This window comes from Pan paniscus, chromosome 5 (genome assembly GCF_029289425.2).
Source record: "Pan paniscus chromosome 5, NHGRI_mPanPan1-v2.0_pri, whole genome shotgun sequence".
NCBI classification, from domain to species: domain Eukaryota; kingdom Metazoa; phylum Chordata; class Mammalia; order Primates; family Hominidae; genus Pan; species Pan paniscus.
Window position 1 is genome coordinate 190,546,909 of NC_073254.2, and position 17,782 is coordinate 190,564,690.

The 17,782-nt window shown below is 55.3% G+C and overlaps 1 protein-coding gene across 1 annotated transcript; it reads right to left on the bottom strand.

The window, feature by feature from the left end:
* Positions 1-7,130: 7,130 nt before the first annotated feature.
* DLL1 (delta like canonical Notch ligand 1) lies at positions 7,131-16,015 on the bottom strand. Its single transcript, XM_034963294.3, has 11 exons — positions 15,016-16,015; positions 14,442-14,738; positions 13,656-13,716; positions 13,166-13,423; positions 11,166-11,226; positions 10,498-10,628; positions 10,183-10,352; positions 9,848-10,064; positions 8,156-8,954; positions 7,913-8,030; positions 7,131-7,803 (listed from the first exon to the last, which is right to left on the bottom strand). The coding sequence occupies exons 1-11, from the start codon at positions 15,067-15,069 to the stop codon at positions 7,798-7,800; spliced, it is 2,172 nt and encodes a 723-aa protein (XP_034819185.2). The 5' UTR covers positions 15,070-16,015; the 3' UTR covers positions 7,131-7,797.
* Between the last annotated feature and the right edge of the window lie 1,767 nt (positions 16,016-17,782).

Sequence of the window (17,782 nt, forward strand, 5' to 3'; positions counted from 1 at the left end):
TAGGCAGGGGTTGTGGGTGCTGCTTCCTGGTGCCTCTGGCAAACCAGAAGGGAGCTGCCTCCCCGCGGTCCCCACCCTGTCTCCAAGCTTCCCAGCAGAGCCCCACATCTAGCAATTGGGCCCAGCTTTAACCAGACGGAGGAGCAGCCTGACGTCCTGCCAGCCCCAGAGACAGATGTGGGCACAGGAAGGGAAGGCAGGGAGGAGAGGAAGCCAATAAAAAGTGTTAGCATCCGTCAGGGTGACCCTTTACAGAAACTGCGTCAGCCTGAGGACGCAGGGACAGGCTGTGCGGAGAAGCTGCTGGCCGTTGCCGCTTGAAAGCTGGGTCCCTGCGGCCTCCCCACCCCAGGGCTCCCTCGGAGAAATTCTCATAGAACCCCTAAGCAATGCGCGGGGAAAGAACGGATGCCACCCGGAAGCATGCCGAGGAAGAGTCCATTCATGGGAACTTCCAGAGCCGGTCACAGAGGCCAGATCCACGATCAGCTGCATGGCAGGGGCTTGCCCGCAGGACCGGAACCTTGGTGAGCATCAGCGGTGGGCACTGTGTTTCCCCAAGAGTGACCCGGGGTGCCTTCAGGCCAGGCGCAGCTTCTACTCCTCATTTATCTCCACCACGCAGAGCAACGTGCGGCACAGATGAAGCACTCAGGGAACATTTAAATGAGTCCGTGGGATGCACCTAAAAGAAATAGAGGTTTTCCAAAGAATAAGCAGGTACAAGTTAGACCCCACAAAAAAGATAGGCAGGCAGGCATTTGTTAAGTCCATTTCATTTCACCCTAGGGTTTTAACATCAAAGTATCCCTGTAATGAAGAGGCATTTTGTTACCCAAATTCTCATGTTCTTCAAGAGGGAGTAGAAAGGAAAAAAAGATGAAAAGGGAGAAACAGTACAGCCCCTACCTTCAAACTTACTACCCCCACCATACACACACACAGACACACACAGAGTAAATGACATGGATATTTATCCAGTCTGCCATAAGACACCTGGCCCCACCTTATAAATGAGGGAAGCCTGGGCCAGCACAGTGGCTCTCAACTATAAGCTCAGCACTTTGGGTGGTCAAGATGGGAGTCTCACTTGAGCCCAGGAGTTTGAGACTAGCCTGGGCAACATGGCAAAACCCCATCTCTCCAAAAAATACAAAAATTAGCTGGGCATGGTGGTGGCACATTCCTGTGGTTTCAGCTACTCAGGAGGTTGAGGTGGGAGGATCCCTTGAGTCTAGGAGTTCAAGGCTGCAGTGAGCTGAGATTGTGCCACTGCACCCGAGCCTGAGCAAAAGGAGTAAGACCCTGTCTCGGAAAAAAAGAGGGAAGCTCGGTGCTGGGTATGTCAGAGATGGAAAGACTCTTTCCAGTCTTTATGTCTCATTGGACAACGTGAAGATTCAACTTCCAGGGCTGCTCAGTAGAGCCAAGTCTGGAAAACAAGCTCGTGGGCACCACATCACAAGCACGTTTTCCCTGGAGCCCGCGTCGTCACCACTGTATTCCCAACTCCACTCCGAGGGCCTTTCAGGGTGGAGGAGAGAGCTGTGGCCAAAGGCAGTGAGAGGCAGAACCCCCAGCCCAAAAGCCAGATTTCAGCCTCAGGGACGAGCCAGGGTTCACCACCCCCGCGACACCCCAGGCCTCTGTGCAGAGACTGTGCTCAGGCCCAGCGCTTGCGCTGGAGAAAAGGCGGAGACATTCAGAACCCAGGGGATTCCAGGCTGCCTTCTCCACAAGGGTCAGGTTTGTGGAGGAGAAAGGGGAAGATTCTCCACCCACCAGGCGCCTCCTGGACTGTCAAGAACTAACAGGGACTAGATCACCCGAAATAGCAGATCAAATTGAAACAGCATACTTAGCTTTTGGAACGAACCACGAAGCAGGCAGGAGGACCGGAGATTGCAACATACTGACCTTCCGAGTTCTGTTTGGGTCAGTTTGTTAAAATTAGTTTGTCCTCCCGGGAGACGCGGCCAATGCAGCCTTTTCTGTGGCAGGAGTCCAAACACAGTCTCTGCTGCTCTCCACGCACGGCAATGGGAAGGCAGCCCTTTCCCCTCCATCACTCCGGGGAGCCCACGTGCGGACAGGGTCCTCTGTAGCATCTTTAAATTGGAGGTGACTTTGTACCGTTGGAGCCGGGGGCAGAGTCAGCAGTGACCTCAACAGTTAGGACCAGGATAAGTTCCTTCTGCTGAAAGAGGACGTTAAGATGAGAAGGGCTTGGCCGGCCGCGGTGTTTCACGCCTGCAATCCCAGCACTTTGGGAGGCCGAGACCATCCTGGCTAACACGGTGAAACCCCGTCTCTACTAAAAATACAAGAAATCAGCCGGGCGTGGTGGCGGGCGCGTGTAGTCCCAGCTGCTCGGGAGGCTGAGGCAGGAGACTGGCGTGAACCCGGGAGGCGGAGCTTGCAGTGAGCTGAGATCGCACCACTGCACTCCAGCCTGGGCGACAGAGCGAGACTCCGTCTCAAAAAAAAAAAAAAGAAAAAGAAAAAAAGAAATGCTTTTAGCGCACTTAGAGCATTTAGAGCAATGGGATGATTAATTCCATTTTCCATTTCAGGCCTCATCTCAAGTATTTTTATTTCTTTCTCTTCCTCACCTTCCTGCCACCAGTCACTGCCCAGTGACCTCGCTAGGTCAGGGCTAGAGTGTAATCATGATGAATAAACTGGGGGTTTCATGATATTTCTGACACCTGTTTGACTACAGAGACACTGAACTGTCCTCTGCCAGGTCCAGCCTGGGCTCTAGAGCCTGCATCTGAGGCCCCTGCCCCACTCGCTGGGAGCAGCTCCAGGGCTCCCCCACCTCCCTTCCCTCTCCTGTTTCAAAAGTATTGACTTTGAGGATCAGAAATGGTCCTAACTGTTGCTTTTTCATTTTAACTAAAACTCTCAAATTTAGAGTGTTTTTCCCTTTTCAATATACCTTTTTAATATTGCTTTTTTTTTTTTTAAGATGAAGTCTTGCTCTGTCCCCCAGGCTGGAGTGCAGTGGCGCAATCACAGCTCACTGAAGCCTCGGCCTCCCGGGCTCAAGCCGTCCTCCTGCCTCAGCCTCCTGAGTAGTTGGGACCACAGGTGCCACCAGCACACTCAGCTAATTCTTTTAAAATTTTTTTGTAGAGACAAGATCTCACTCTGTTGCTTATTGCATTTTTTTATTTCATATGTTTATACCAAATTTTTTTCTAAGCTTCTAAGAAAGAGCTGAAATTCACAAAATCAAATTCATACTAATTCTAGAAGAAACAATACTTGCCCTTCTGCAGGTGAGCAATTCCTATTGTAAGCGTCTGACACCAGATGCCCTTCCCCCCTTCTTCCTTCCTCTCTCCCCCCACAGGTCAGGGTGGGACAGTGCAAGAGAGAAAGTTGGAGACACCATGAATCCCGTCACAAACACTCTTAGGCCACTTCCATAAAAGTGTAAGAGGTTCTAGGCATCAGGCTAAAGTACTGCTGTTGAGGTCCATGATGTCTACACCAGGGTGCCACTTGGGGGTTTGGCAAGGCAGGCTGAGGGGCAGGAAGTGGCAGATTCTGATCCTGTCTCTGAAAAGTGATTTTATCTGTTGAATATCCCAGCACTGAGCTGTGAATTAAGATTCACTAAAGCAATCAAGGTTCTTGTAAAATATCCAGGACCACAAAGCAGATATATTTTTCCTTATGGTTCAATAATTTTAAAGTTCAAATTAACTTAAAACAGTAACATGCTTTTCGTGAATGGTGCTTTGACCATGGGTTTAGACACCGAGGAAGGAGAGGAAGTTGGTGCACAGGAAACAGCCTGGGAGGCCCTTGGCAGTTGAGGCACACGTCTGCACCTCTTGCCATGGAAGGCTGGCTTGTCTTCTAAAAATCGTATCCGAGGAAGATTCTACCACTTCCTCGATAAACCACTGACAGCCTTGAGGTTTTCTTCATGCCTTGATCCAACGAGAATGCCCCGTCCTGCAATTTTAGATGATTTCCTCTTACACTGACCTTATTTTCTTTGAGAACGTAATTAATGACATGAGTCTTGTCATTTTTCTTTTCTGTGCTTTAAAAAAACCAAAAGGTTCTGATGCTCATGTTGCAATACATTTTAAAATGCTGCTTCATTCTGCCCTCCTCAGGTACCTCACTCCGGATTCTATTAAAATCGTAATCTCTAGAAGATGGATTCAGCAAATGCCAGGCGTGGAGCCATGAATGTTTCCATAAGAAACGAGAAAAATAGAAAGAATGTGTGTTAGCCAGACGACACCTTGATGGCACCCCTGCCACCTCCCCAGCCCTCCTCAGTGGCAAAGTGATTTAGCTCAGTTGGGCTTCTCCAAAATGGAAGTAGTCACTTGTTTGAGCAAATAAATGTAATTAAAGTTGTTCCGGAAAAATGCTAGTACTCTGCACTAATACATATCATCTTAAAAACTTATCTCTGAATTGTTTCCAAATGACAAATGTGTAAAGTTTCTAAGTACTTTTTGTTTTCTTATCCTTGTAGTAGAAGATACTACATTCAACACAGACGTACTGTATGCCTCCTGCGTGTGAGGCCTGGTGCTCATGGCGCGTGTCCTTGCATGCAAAATTCTACTCTTCATCTTGACGTTTCTAGACATTCAGCTGTTCCTCAGGAAACGATTTACCTTCCCTCTGCCCTTTCTGTAAAATGCATGGACTGAGGAATTACTAATGCATAACACTTCGTTTGCTGGATACCAAGTAGACGCACTCTTACCATATACAGGGCTGTATCTAGGCGGCCAGTTATTAGAATAAAAACAAAATACTATGTTCATCTGCTCAGATAATCCCTGTGTTTGGCTTCATGTTATGGTTCGAAACTCCTAGTGACATTGGTAAGAGTGAACACGAGAATGAAGCTTCTTTCATGATGAAATGTCCTGAGTGTGTGTCTGTGTGTTCTCAAATTATAGCTCACATGGATAGAGAACGTTTTCTTGCTTCAGCCTCAAGTGGGGATTGGGTTGCAGTGGTGAACCAGGGCCAACACAGCCCGCCCTCTTTGAGGTTGCAGTCTCCTGGGACACACGCCCACTAAACAAACAACTACACGAATTAATCATGCCACAGGGCAAACTGCAAGAGCACCATCACGTGCGGCAGGTAACCCAGGCGGGTCATTTTCGTGGCGGAAGAAGGTCACACTGGAAGTCACCAGACAGATGGAAGATCACACTCAAAGTCGCAGAGTGGGGGCGGATGGAGAACCAGGCTGCCAGGGCGCTGGCTGGAGCCGAGCGGTAACAGACCCGTGGGAGAATAACAAAATGAGGCTCCAAGACAGGCGGGAGCCGGATGGTGCATGACCTGAGAGGCCAAGTCAAGGATTTTGAACTCCACGCTAAAAGCAGCCGGAAGCCGTTCGCTGGCGCCAGCTGAGCACATGCGCAGAACTGTGCCCTGAAAAGCACCCTCCCCTACAGACGGGGAGGAGCTGCTCCCAGCACTGCTGCAGACACTGCCGTTTCCCTTTCAAGGACTTAGCAGAGTGGGCAATCACCTAGGGCGCCACCAGCGAGCGGCGGGCTCTGAATCAGAATCCCTGAGACTCTGCTACCAACGTCCTTGACCAGACTCCCACTCTCCACCCAGTTTAATAGGCTTGGTTTTGGCCTTGTAAGATTTCTCATCTGCAATGTGCGTATGCAACCACAGCAAGCCTCCCTAAGATGCATTCTGCTGTAGGTCACGTAATAGACACGGCGGTCCATAGACACCAGGAAACTGTCGTGTTTGCGTGTGCGTGTATTCACTGTATAATCCGGCTTAATGCTTTTGCTTATGGGAAGTTTCAAACGTATACGAAAGAGGAAAGAACACTGAAGTGAGCGTCCCCATGGGCCACTCCCAGCTGCAGCGACCCCCAGCAGTGCTCGTGGGACTCCCCGTGCCACCGTGTGCCCACGGCAGGGGGCTCCGAATCAGTCCCAGACCTCGTACTGTTTCATCCATAAATATTTCAGAATTTTCTCTAAAAGATAAGGTCTCTTTTTAAACTGAACAGTAATAACACATCACATCTAAACTATTTAGCAAGTACACTTTAAAATCATTTGGATATCCCAGTCAGCGCTTACATGTCTCCAGTGGGTTCATAAATTTTTAAAACTGTTTGAAACAGGAACCAGATCCAGACGCTGCGATGGATTGATATGTCCGTGTCTCTTTGTATCTATGGGTTCCCCTTCACCATTTTCTTGTTTTTTCCTTGCAATTTATTTGGCTACAGAGTTCCCTGGATTCGGCTGCGCAGATCCGTGGGGCGTTGAGGAAGGCGTTTTCAGTCCCGTGTTTCCATAACTGGTAATGAGACTGAGAGCTGTCATCAGATTCAAGCTCAATGTTCTTAGCAAAACACTTCTCCTCTTTGCTGGTATTGCTGGCCTGGTATTTAACGTGCCCTTAATGCAAGGAGGAAATGCAAGCGGAGTCGGGTCTGAGGGGAGTGAGCGCCAGTGCCTCCGCGCAGCTCCTGCTGCATCGGTCGCCCTCTGTCCATCCTGGGAACCGCTCAGTGCTTTGAGGTGCGCGCAAGTTAAAAATGCAATCACTAGAAGGAACCAGGGCTTAGCGGGGGGCAAAGCGGCAAATGAGGGGTCAGCCCACAGGGAGCCCGTGCGGTCCTGCTGAGCCAGCAGGCGGGACGCGCTTAGAGACCGGGCTGCCCACCGACGGGAAGCGGAGGAGCAGCTTCCGTGACTCCCACGCCCATTCTGGGGCCATGTTGGCGTCAAACGGCGACAAAATCATGACAGCTGTGACCCACTGGGTACAAAATAACTCACAAGTCTACACTGACATGAATGAATGAATGAATGAGGAACGCTCATTCTGTGGAAAGAACTAATAAATGCATGGGGGGATGGAATTAGAAAATCGCGGCTGCTTCATGCGCGTGCCTGCTCTTACCAAGTCACCTCATGATGGCCAGCAAGCAGCTTCCTGACGGAGCAGAGGAACGGGCTGCTTCTCATGGATCCAGGGAAACCAAAGCCTTGAAAAGAGAAACACCAAGGCCACCTCTGCCCTCAGCCTCGCGGGCCGCCGGTGAGTGAGCACACCTCCGCTCTAAGGCAAAGCCAAGTAAATACGCCTTCTGGTTGTCATTCATAAAATTTATTTTGGAAAAATATTTTAAAAAGGAATTTCTTCATTAACAAAACAGTAAAAAACTCAAATAACATTTGCACAATATTCCATAAATACATTTATATACAAAAAATATAGTCACATAGACCCGAAGTGCCTTTGTACATATTTACCAAAATTTAAATTATAAAAAACGAACATCACAAAATACTCAAGCTTTACAGATATCATGAAAAATATTTTTACAAATCCAAAAAATAACACACATCTTTTCCATCTAGAAAAAGCACATCTTCGTATCAAAAAGGACAATAAAGGCAGTGTTTGTGTTTCTAATTCAAGAAAAGACTGGCTCATAAGAATCCAAAATATACACTCAGGCAGTGCATGCTTCTTATGCGTAATTCAGTTCACCCATTTAAATATATATTCTCTTAAGAGCAACTGTCCATAGTGCAACGGCGACGACACGGAAGGCAGTGCCGCAGGCAGCCGGGCCGCGGCAGGCTGTCGGCAGGCGTCGAGGACCTCAGGAGGAGAACCTGCTCGGTCTGAACTCGGTTTCTCAGCAGCAGTCCACGAGGCCTCCCTCCTCTTCAGCAGCATTCGTTGGGGCATATATCCTTGGAATTTTACTTATTTTAAGAGAAACGGGAGTCTTGCCATCTCACTTCCATTTTACACCTGGAGGGGCCACAAGACAAATGGGAAGTTAGCCTGAGACAGATTCCCGTGCTCCAGCTTCAGGTGCTCCCATGCCGAGGAGGAGGGAGCGGCTGCTGCCTGCACTGACCTCAGTTGCTATGACGCACTCATCCTTCTCCTCGGATATGACGTACACCGACTGGTACTTGGTGTCTTTTGAAGTCGAACAGCCCGAGTCCGGCCTTTTTCTTTCAGATGCTTCTCCACTAAAAGGAAAATAGAGAAAATCCACAATGAATGCATGAGAACATTTGGGAAGAGAAACGGAGCAGTGGTTCCAGGAAGACACCCCCCAGGTACCCCCTCCTGATGCTCGGCCCGCAGCACGTACCCCCTGAGTGTGGTCGGGGTCCCCTTCTCCTCCCCTGAGGAGCCCTGGGGCTGGCACTTGGTGTCACGCTTGCTGTGCGCGTCCCTGACGGCGGTGTCGTCACCCTTGAGGTCCTGCACGAGGTTATAGTCCACCGCCGGGTAGCGGGCCTTGAAGCCATTCTTGTCGGCGCTGTGGTCCCCGTGGAAGTCCGCCTTCTTGTTGGTGTTCTTGATCTGCGTGGCCCCGATGATGCTGACTGAGATGTCCTTCTCACGCTGGCAGTTGGCCAGGTTGTTCATGGTCTCCGTCTCCCCCCGGCAGGGGTCGGCTGGGGGCCGGTGCTTCTGCAGCCTCAGCCGGACGCAGACCACCACAGCGGCACAGCCCAGCAGCAGCATGAGGACAAGGATGACCCCGGCGCACACGGCCACCCAGGGGAATGGCCCGCCCTGGCCCTCTAGCTTCTCAGTGAGGTCCACCACCGCTGGGCCCGGGGGCAGCTCGGGGAGCAGGAACTGGCAGTTGGGACCCCCGTAGCCTCGGGCACACTCGCACACATAGCGGTGGCCCCTCTCGTGGCAGGTGGCCCCATTGTGGCAGGGTGCATGCTCGCACCTGCTGACGGGGGCACTGCAGTTCCTGCCCGTGTAGCCGGGCGGGCAGGTGCAGGAGAAGTCGTTCACGCCATCCCGGCAGGTGCCCCCGTTGGCGCACGGGGAGGAGGCGCAGTCGTCCACGTTGTCGTCACAGTGCCTCCCCGAGAAGCCGGCCTGGCAGCGGCACAGGTAGGCATCACCGAGGTCCACACACTTGGCACCTGGAACACAGGGACATGAACATCACGTGTCTCCTCGTAGGTTTGTTCACCAAAAAGTCACTCTGAAGCATCTATCTGTCTGACACTGTAGAAACCAGACAAACCAAAGACAGTCTGTGGCCTGAATGAGTCCACAGCGCAAGGCGACATGGTTTAGGACCTCAAATACGAGAGGCGTCCAGGTCTAGCTCTACAAGTCAGAAACCACACGGCCAGCATCTGGACAGGCGCTGTGCAGAACACTCTGTCTGGTGACTGCATTAGTCGCCACAACAGCCGGACAAGAGCATGTGCCACTCGACCCAGGTTTCAGATGGGGAAACTGAGGCTTAACGAGGGTGTCCTTGCCCACAGTTACACAGCAAGTGAGAGGAGCAGGCACTGACAACAGGGGAGGGAGGGAGGGGAAGGATGACCATTCCGGAATGCTCCGGCACATCTGGGGCCCAGCTCTCCTTGCTGTGTGTCTCCTTTCGGCAGCCAGCCCCTCGCTGCTAGCAGGAGGCTCTCTGTCCTCACTCAGGGACACCCCCAACTACTGTGCTGGGTGGCCACACAGCTGGGCCATCCTCCCAAGCTGGAGTGGCTGGCGCCTGTGGGCATCACTTACTGAACCCCAGGCGGCCTCAGGTGCCCCAAGCACCTTGTGGCCCTGAGCAAGTCATTCACTGCTTGGTCTAGGTTTCCACAGAGAACTTCATAACAAATGCCCTGGCCTCTCTCACTCCCCAGGCCTTTCCAGACTCAAAGATAGAGTTTCCATCGAGAATTCCTGGCGGTCTGGATAAAAGTGATTCATAAACTCGAGGTCACTCACAAATGCTTGTTTTTAATGCCACCTCAGTATTGACCACTCGCCCGAGTCTCTGAGCAATCGCCAGTTGCCCCCTTACCATTAGAACAGGGTGAAGAGCTGCAGTAGTCAATTTTCTTCTCACAGTTGAAGCCGGAGTAGCCCACGGGGCAGCGGCAGCTGTACCCTCCATCGGGGCTGTCTGAGCACCGGCCCCCGTTAAAGCAAGGGCCGTCCGCACAGGTCATGGCACTCAATTCACAGATTTTGCCGTAGAAGCCGGGTGGGCAGGTACAGGAGTAGCTGTTCTCGAGATCCTACACGATGGAGAGGTCAGAAAAGGCTTTCCAAAGTTGCTCCAAGGAGCCCACACACTCCATTCAACACCAGGGCACCCCAGCTTCCGGGTAAGATGCCATGGAGCCTCCGACTCACCGTGCAGCTCCCTCCGTTCTTACAAGGGCTGGGGTCACACTCGTCGATCCCCAGCTCGCAGGTGGCCCCTGTGTACCCAGGCCGGCAAGAGCAAGTGTAGCTCCCCTGGCCCGTGTTGGTGCAGGTGGCCCCATTCTTGCAGGGCTTATGGTGTGTGCAGTAGTTCAGGTCTGTGAGGGGTGGGGACAGGAAAAGTAGGAGATAGGAAGCTCGACATCAAATGCAGGAAGACTTTATTTTTCCAGTGATCAAACAGCCAGGGAAGTCCAGGGCTGCTCTGGAGGGAGCAGGCTGCCTCAGGGAGAGAAGGCTTACCCTGGTTGCAGAAAAGGCCCCCCCAGCCTTCCTGGCAGTTGCACTGCCAGGGCTGCTGGCAGGTGCCATGGAGACAGCCTGGATAGCGGATACACTCGTCACAGTAGCGGCCCTGCCAGCCCACTCTGCACCTTGGAGAAAAGCAGAAGACTCAGATGGACGCTGACTGTTGCTGGCTTTGCAGTGGACATTCTCACCCTAGAAACCATCTTCCCGCAGCACCAGTGAGCCTCTGGTTCTCCAGATTAGCAGAACACTGGGTCACCTTGGGAGCTGCAGCCTGGGCCTGGGCCCCACCAGAGGTTCTGGCTTCTTGGGCGTTAGGGCAGCACCAGTGTCAGCATCTCAAAAATCACTCCCTGAGTGATTCTAGGATGAGGCAACATTTGAGAACCATTGAACTATACTATCATTTCCTGTGCCAACTCTTTTTAAACTACTATCTGTAAATTCCATAGCCGTTAAGGGGCTTAGATGAATGACAACTCCATGACCTTACATGCTGCCAAACATTGATTAAGTAGAAACATGAGAAAACGGCCCCCTGTTCAATCAATCTTACTGGAGTTTTTCGAATGATCACCTAGGGCTGTTTTTACAAATACACCAGCTGTGAAAAGATAACAAGAAAAGGCAACAAAACAAAACACCACCTTGTGCAGACTTACTTGCATTCCCCTGGTTTGTCACAAAATCCATGCTGCTCATCACATCCAGGCAGGCAGATCGCTACAAGCAAAGGAAAAACAGGGTCAAGCCCCACGCCAAGTACCTCCCAACAGGGCTGCCGCCCTTGGGGCCAGGACACAACTCGCCGGCTTCAGTCAGCAAATCCCAGCTGAGTTAATCCTCCCAGGTTGTGGAGGACTGACCCCCCTGCCTAGTAGCCTGGGACTTGACTCAGCCCTGGGGATGAGCATTCTTCTTAACACAGGGGCTCAAGGACAAAAGGGCTCTCGGAAGCCCCCACCCCCACCCTATCCCCTTTTCTTCTGAGAGAGGGTCAGAAGTCTTCCCCCTCCTCCTCCCCCACTTCCCAATTCTGTGCACAAAGCTCCACCTCTTAATATCCCAGAAAGTGTGTGTGCAGATAAGAGTGGACAGCTGGTATGCAGGGTGCCAGGGCAGGACAGCTGCTCCATTGTCTGTCCTCCACGGCAGCTGCCCCAGCGCAACAATGCCGGCCTCCCCCGCGCCCCGGCCCCACCTCCTCACACACACCCCTCGCGTGTACACACACACACACACACACACACACGCACACACACCCCTTCCGCCAATGGGAGCCGGCGGGTGTCCCTGCACCTATCCCCGGAGAGATCTAATCTATGGCACGCGCGAGCTGGGGGCGGGGAGAGACTTCAGTGTTTGAAGAAAAAAGTTTAAGTTTCTGGCTACCCTGTGGTGAAGAAGAGGCAGGGAGGCAGGGTGGGAGGCAGCAGACTGGCCAGAGGCTCCCGCAGGGCAGGGAGTAGACAGTGGGCTTGAGGCTTGGAGCTGGCTCTTGCTGCCTGGTTATGAAACTCATTAACAAGCAGCTCCACAAGTTGTTTTTTTTTTTTTCCCCCCCCAGAACCAGTTCAGGCCAAGGCAAAGCTTACAAGGAGCTCAGTAAGTTCCGGAGGGAATTTGGGAAGCTAAGGAGCAAGGACATCAAGGCACTCAGTGAATGGGAAGACCCACCCTCAACCCCAGGCACTACCCAGCTCCTGCCAGAGGTTCTGGGCCTCCCAGAGCCCCTCTCCAAGGTTGTCCAGTTCCAAGGAAGGAGAATGACAGTTCCCTGGAGTTTCTGGGCAGCTCCAGGACCTGCCCAATCCCCAGCTGTAGAGAAATCCGGTACCAATGGGCTGGGACGGCCAGGCGTGCAGGCGAGGCCTCAGTCAGCTGGAGAGAGGGCTCCTGAGGTCCCCATGAGCCAGAACCAGGAGCCAGCACGGCCCCAACCCTGCCCTAGTCACCTGCCTGCCATGACATTGACACATCAATACCTAATAAGAGGCAGGTAGAGCCTCTGTCACTATTGGGAAGACATTGCTTTTCCAGACAAGGTGCTGCGTGAGCATTCAAGCCAGACGGGGCTGTGCACCCCTCGCCCACACAGGCCTTGGAGACCTGGCCTCAGCAGCCCACAGGAGTGAAAGCCTGCTCTCTGGCCAGCATAGACAGTGCGTGTCACAGGGAGTATCCGGAAAGGCGTTTGCTCCAGAGAGGTCAAGCACACCAGCTCCAGAGAGAAAATGGAACGTTTCCCAGTGTGATGCTGTTCCAGCACTGGGAACTCCGGTTGAAAGGGTGCCCCTGACACACAAGCTCTCTCTGTGTTCCTCCCTTCCTTCCTCCTCTCCCTCTCTAATACACACACCCTGGGGGTAGCACTGGCTTTACTTCCTGACCCCTGGCCCTGTCTCTAAAATCCTCCCTGATTAAGAAAGGCAGTTCCGATAGTGGATAAACACAGCCTGGGATGTTAAAATGTCTGCGTTGACCCCAACCTCCCCACTGACGAGCTGTGACTTATAGCAATCCACTTCTGTCCTCTGGGCCTCAGTTTCCCCACCAGAACATCTCTACAGTCCCAAGCCCCCCGTGGCTCAGGAAGCCCCGTCCCTGCGCGCGGTCCGTGTTCGTGGACGAGTGAGCCAGCGGTGCCTTCCCAGAGACTCACGCTCTGTGCAGTAGGGCCCTTTCCAGCCAGGGTTGCACACTTTCTCCCCACGCTCCCCACAGGTGAAGTGGCCGAAGGCATCGTCCCGGGGACGGCAGAAAACGGAGCAGCCCTCTCCGTAGTAGTGTTCGTCACACACGAAGCGGTAGGAGTACTTGAGGTCCGTGCGGCCGCTGCTGTGCAGGTCCTGGGACCACTCCTCGCCCACCGTCAGGTGCCTCTGGGTGGCCAGGCGGCTGATGAGTCTTTCTGGGTTTTCTATGGGGAGAAGATGCTCCTGGTTGGTTCTGAACGAGAACCCTGTGACTCGGGACAGAGCGCGGGTGGGCCGAGACATTCAGCACGGGAAGGAGGCCCAAGCTGCTCCACCCTGAACTTTCTGGGGCACGTGCAGAATGAAAGCTGTCCAGGTTTGGCTGGGGGATGGGTGGGCAAAGTCCAATGCTATTAACTGGGGAAAGCAGTTTTCGGGTTTGGGTTTTGTTTTTACCTGTTGCGAGGTCATCAGGAGAATCTGTGTGGAGAGCTTCAATAATCAGAGAGAAGGTGCCCTGGGAGAGAGGGGAGAAGACGTAAGACAACCCAGAAAGGTAACGAAAAGAAAACGGCAAAAAGCAGTCATTCCTAACAACCAGGTCAGCAACAGAGGCCTGAAGGCTACAGGTCTGGGGCAGCGTGTCTGGAGAGGGTCTCCACGCACCTCCTGCCTGCTCTCACCTTCCCTAAGGAAATGGAAGAACTTTTTAAAGAGTGGTTTCCTGACGTGTTTTTTCAGCCTGTACTACAGGATATTACGTTGTTTTTTTTAATTAGAGAGAGAGAGAGAGAATGCAGGCAGGATGGGGTGGAAGAGGCCCGAGGGCCCTTGTCATTTTTCTTGGGGGATGGGCACGCTCCGGGTGGGAGCGGTCGCGCTGCGCGGGTAATTGCGCCACCAACGCGTCTAGGAGTCGGGAAACCAGAACCTTCCCACGTGAAGGGGCGCCTCTGACTGGAGACCTGGCACAGAGGCCGGATACGGAAATCTCCCGGGCGCGCTCGGCCTCTCCTCCTCGCCCCAGCGCGGTCCCCTCCTGCAGGCCGCGGGGCCCCGGGGCGAGGTGTCCGCGCTGCTGGGCTGGAGTCCTGGGGCCGCCGCTAGGCAGATCGCAGCGCCCACCTGCACCTCGCGGGGTCCCCGAGGTCCCGCCACCGAGCGCCCAAGGCGGGATCCCAGCGCGTCCTGCAGCCCGCCCAGCTTCAGGGCCGGCCCGGCGCGCGCAGGTGCGGCACTCACCGGCCAGGTGAAGCCGAAGGGGAAGCGGATGGGGTTGCTGAACGCGGAGTCGGCGCCCCCGCCGTCGGGCAGACTGAAGGAGTCGACGCCCAGCACGGGGGTGACGGCGCTGCCGTAGGTGCAGGGCGGCTCGGGGGACACGCTGGCCTGGTAGTGCTTGAGGCACACGCGGAAGAAGGTCCGGCAGGCGCACGGCGGTGGCCCCGCGCCCCCGCGGCAGCAGTTGCGGTTCCCCAGCAGCCCCTTCTTGTTGACGAACTCCTGCAGCTTCAGTTCGAACACCCCAGAGCTCCAGACCTGCACGGGGGAGGGCGGGGGCGTGAGGACGCGGGTCCCGCCCGAGCTAGGGGGCGTGGGGCCTGGGTGGGGGTTGTGCGGAGAGCCTGGAAGGGCTCAGGGGCCGAGCGCGCTCGCTGCACGGCCGGCGCTGGGGTCGTCGCCCCCGGGATTCATCTTCCGGGCCGTGGCTGGCGCGGCCCGTGCCGCTGCCCGCCCCTCCCCGCGCGCTCCTGCCCCGCGCCCCGGCTACCCGTGAGACCCCGCAGGGCTGCGGCGCCCCCACCTGCCCGCCTACCTGACACAGCAAGGCCGAGAGCACCGCCAGGGCCAGCGCGCACCGACTGCCCATGCTGCTTCGCTCCACGCGCGAGCCTGGGGGGCCCCCACTTCTCTCCTTAGAACAGCGGCGGACGCGCGGGGGATCGATGGGCCACGGGGAGCGTGGGCAGAAAAGCGCCCTTGCCTCGCCCCAGACCGGAGGACCCAGGACTTCTTTCTTTAAAAGCCGGTCTCCGCCTCTTCCCAAGGCCGCGGTTCTTTATATCCGCCCTGCGAGGTCCCGCGGCAGCCCCAGGGATGCCCGAGGAAAGGCAGCTCTCGGGGGACAGCGCGGCGGCGGCGACTTTCGTTTTCCTCCTTCCTCCCAGCCCCCGAGGAGGTGAGGGTCGCCGGCTTCCTGGTTTTGTCTTGAGCTTCTTCGCAGGAGAGGGAGGGGGAGAAAGAGAAAGAGAGAGAGTCCAGATATTGAGCTTAATTCCCAAGAGAGCTGCAGAGCTTCCTCCCGAGCCGATTAGAAAGCCGCGGTCTGGAAATCCCACGGGCAAGGCGATAATCCGGGGCCAGCGGCGCGCGCTGAGGGGACGGTCGGCGGCGGGTGTGCGCGGCGGCCCCTGCGGATCGCGGCCCGGTGTCACTCGGCGGCGGCGGTCGTTCCGGGAGCACTCCGGGCTCTGATCTCCGGTGTCACAGCAAAGATCCGCGTCTTTCCGATGAATCCAGCCAATGCCATCCAGTACACACGCGCAGGACCGGAGGGGCCGGGCCGTGGGAGGAGGCTCTGCGCCGCGGCTGCCCGGGTTCCCCTGCGCTCTGCCCTCGGCCGGGTCGGGTCTCCGCGGGTGCGCGCAGAGGATCTGGCTCTCGCCGGCGCCTGCCGCCCTTATATTCAGCCGGCCGCCCGCATGGCTAATGAGATGCAAATCAGCAGCCCCCCAATCTGGCGAGAGCTGTCACAAAGGAGCCACTTTTCCAAACCCTCCTCTCAATGGATCGCCAAATGGTCAGTGAGCTGTAAAATGTGCAACCCTCCTCCCCGCCCCCACCCTTCCCCGCCCCCCCAGTCCTCCCCTGCCCCCGCCCCCAGCCCCCCCTTCCGCCCTCACCACACAAAACGCACTCATTTACATTCCTGCAAAATGTTCACCGCAAGAATCCCCCTGCTTCTGGAGCTGGTGCCGCCGCCCCGTCCCCTCCGCACGCCCTCCCGGGCCACAGACGCCCAGAGACCCTCGGCCACACGCGGGGGGCGGCGCTGCGGGCCCCACTTGAGCGGCGGGACGCGGCCTCCGAAACTCCGGGCCGCGGCGCCAGCCGAGGGGTCTCCTTGCGCCGACAGCGTCCCGGGGGCTTGGGGAGGGCGGCTGCGAGCAGGAGGATGAAGTTCGAGGCCCGAGCTCTTGGCGGGGCCGCCCCTTCTTTGGGGCAGGCGCTTCCTAAGGAGGAGTCTCTTGGGGGCGGAGGCGGGGGTGGCGATTCGGGGAGCATCGTAGGAAAGGGGCGGGCGGAGCGGTGGGCCGAGGGCTGCCAGAGCGAAGCGGCAGTTTCGGGAAGTTTGGGGAGGTCCGAGGCGGGGACACCTCCTGGCCCAGGATGGCGACTGAGCCTCGGGGAGTGCAGAGCCGACGCGCGGGCGGGGCCAGGACGCCCCCTGGGACACCCGCATCCCCGCGCCTTCGGTGTCCTCCCGTGGTCCGCGACCACTGGGAGTGGGGGCCGGGGGGCCGGACAGCATATCCCCGGAGCCAGGAGAACCTGGCCTTCAACTCCCCCCATAGACACGCGCCCTCCCCCACAGGATCCTCGGCCGCCGCCACCTTCCCCGGGTCTCGGCCCCTCTCTCCCGGGTATCCCCCTCGGCCTCCCTCCGCCTGGTAAGAAGTGAGTTTGGTGTGTGTCGTTCGCGTGGCTGTCATTAAGGCAGCCTGTTATTGTGCGAGGCTGAATCAGTGGCTCTTTGTGCGCTCAGCTGTATGGTAATGCAGACAGCACCTGCTCCCCGCACAATGCGGAGAGAAAGAGCTCCCCTCCGCGCGCGCCGCGGCCTCTGCAACAATGTCCGGCACATGTTCTAAAGCCCCCTCCAGCCCCGGCCCCCAACCCACAACCTTTACACAACCGTCACCTTATTAGGTTTTTACACGTCCATCAGACACTAGAACTTTTGTTTTCATTTTTTAAAGGGAAATGAGTTTATTGGGAGGGCCGAGAACACACGTATCACACAATGAATTATCTAAATTGCCCTCCTAGGCACGATGGAGAAGTAAGTTGGGGCAGAGACTCCTACTCTGGCACCTAGCTTTGCACTTCTCCCTCTCTTTACCATCCCCGCCAGTGGATCCCTGCCCACCCCCAACACCTCCGTAGCTTCATTAGAGTTCCAGGTGAGTGTTGGAGTGCCCCCTTTGATTGTAGCTCAGCCCCAAGGAAGCAGCCTGGCCACAGTGTCCTCACTGTAGGTGTGTTAGAGCTGCCTTATTGGTGAGAACAGGGCACCGTCAAAGTAGAACGAGACTTTCATCTCGGCAAATGTCTTGATCACAAAGTGTCTAAGCAGAGGGAAAGTCTTCAAACACCAAGGACAACCACTGCAGCCAGAAATCTGAAGGTCACGTGGTGAAGTCGTCCAGGGCAGGCCCTCCGGCTGCTACGCAGCTGGAATTGCTACTCTGTGGCTCCTCTTCAAGTGACCCAGCCTGTCTCCTGCTACCTTGTTTCCCAAATACCTGTAAAGTTTTAGGATCAACAGAGATGTCCACTTTAGGTTTTCCACTGTTGCCTCA

Excerpts from the sequence above, each read along its gene's own strand:
- DLL1 (XM_034963294.3), bottom strand. The coding sequence starts at position 15,069 with ATGGGCAGTCGGTGCGCGCTGGCCCTGGCGGTGCTCTCGGCCTTGCTG. Across the intron at positions 10,629-11,165 it reads GACAAACCAGGGGAATGCAA|GTGCAGAGTGGGCTGGCAGG; the intron begins GTAAGTCTGCAC and ends CTTTTCTCCAAG. Across the intron at positions 8,031-8,155 it reads ACCCCGACCACACTCAGGGG|TGGAGAAGCATCTGAAAGAA; the intron begins GTACGTGCTGCG and ends TTTTCCTTTTAG.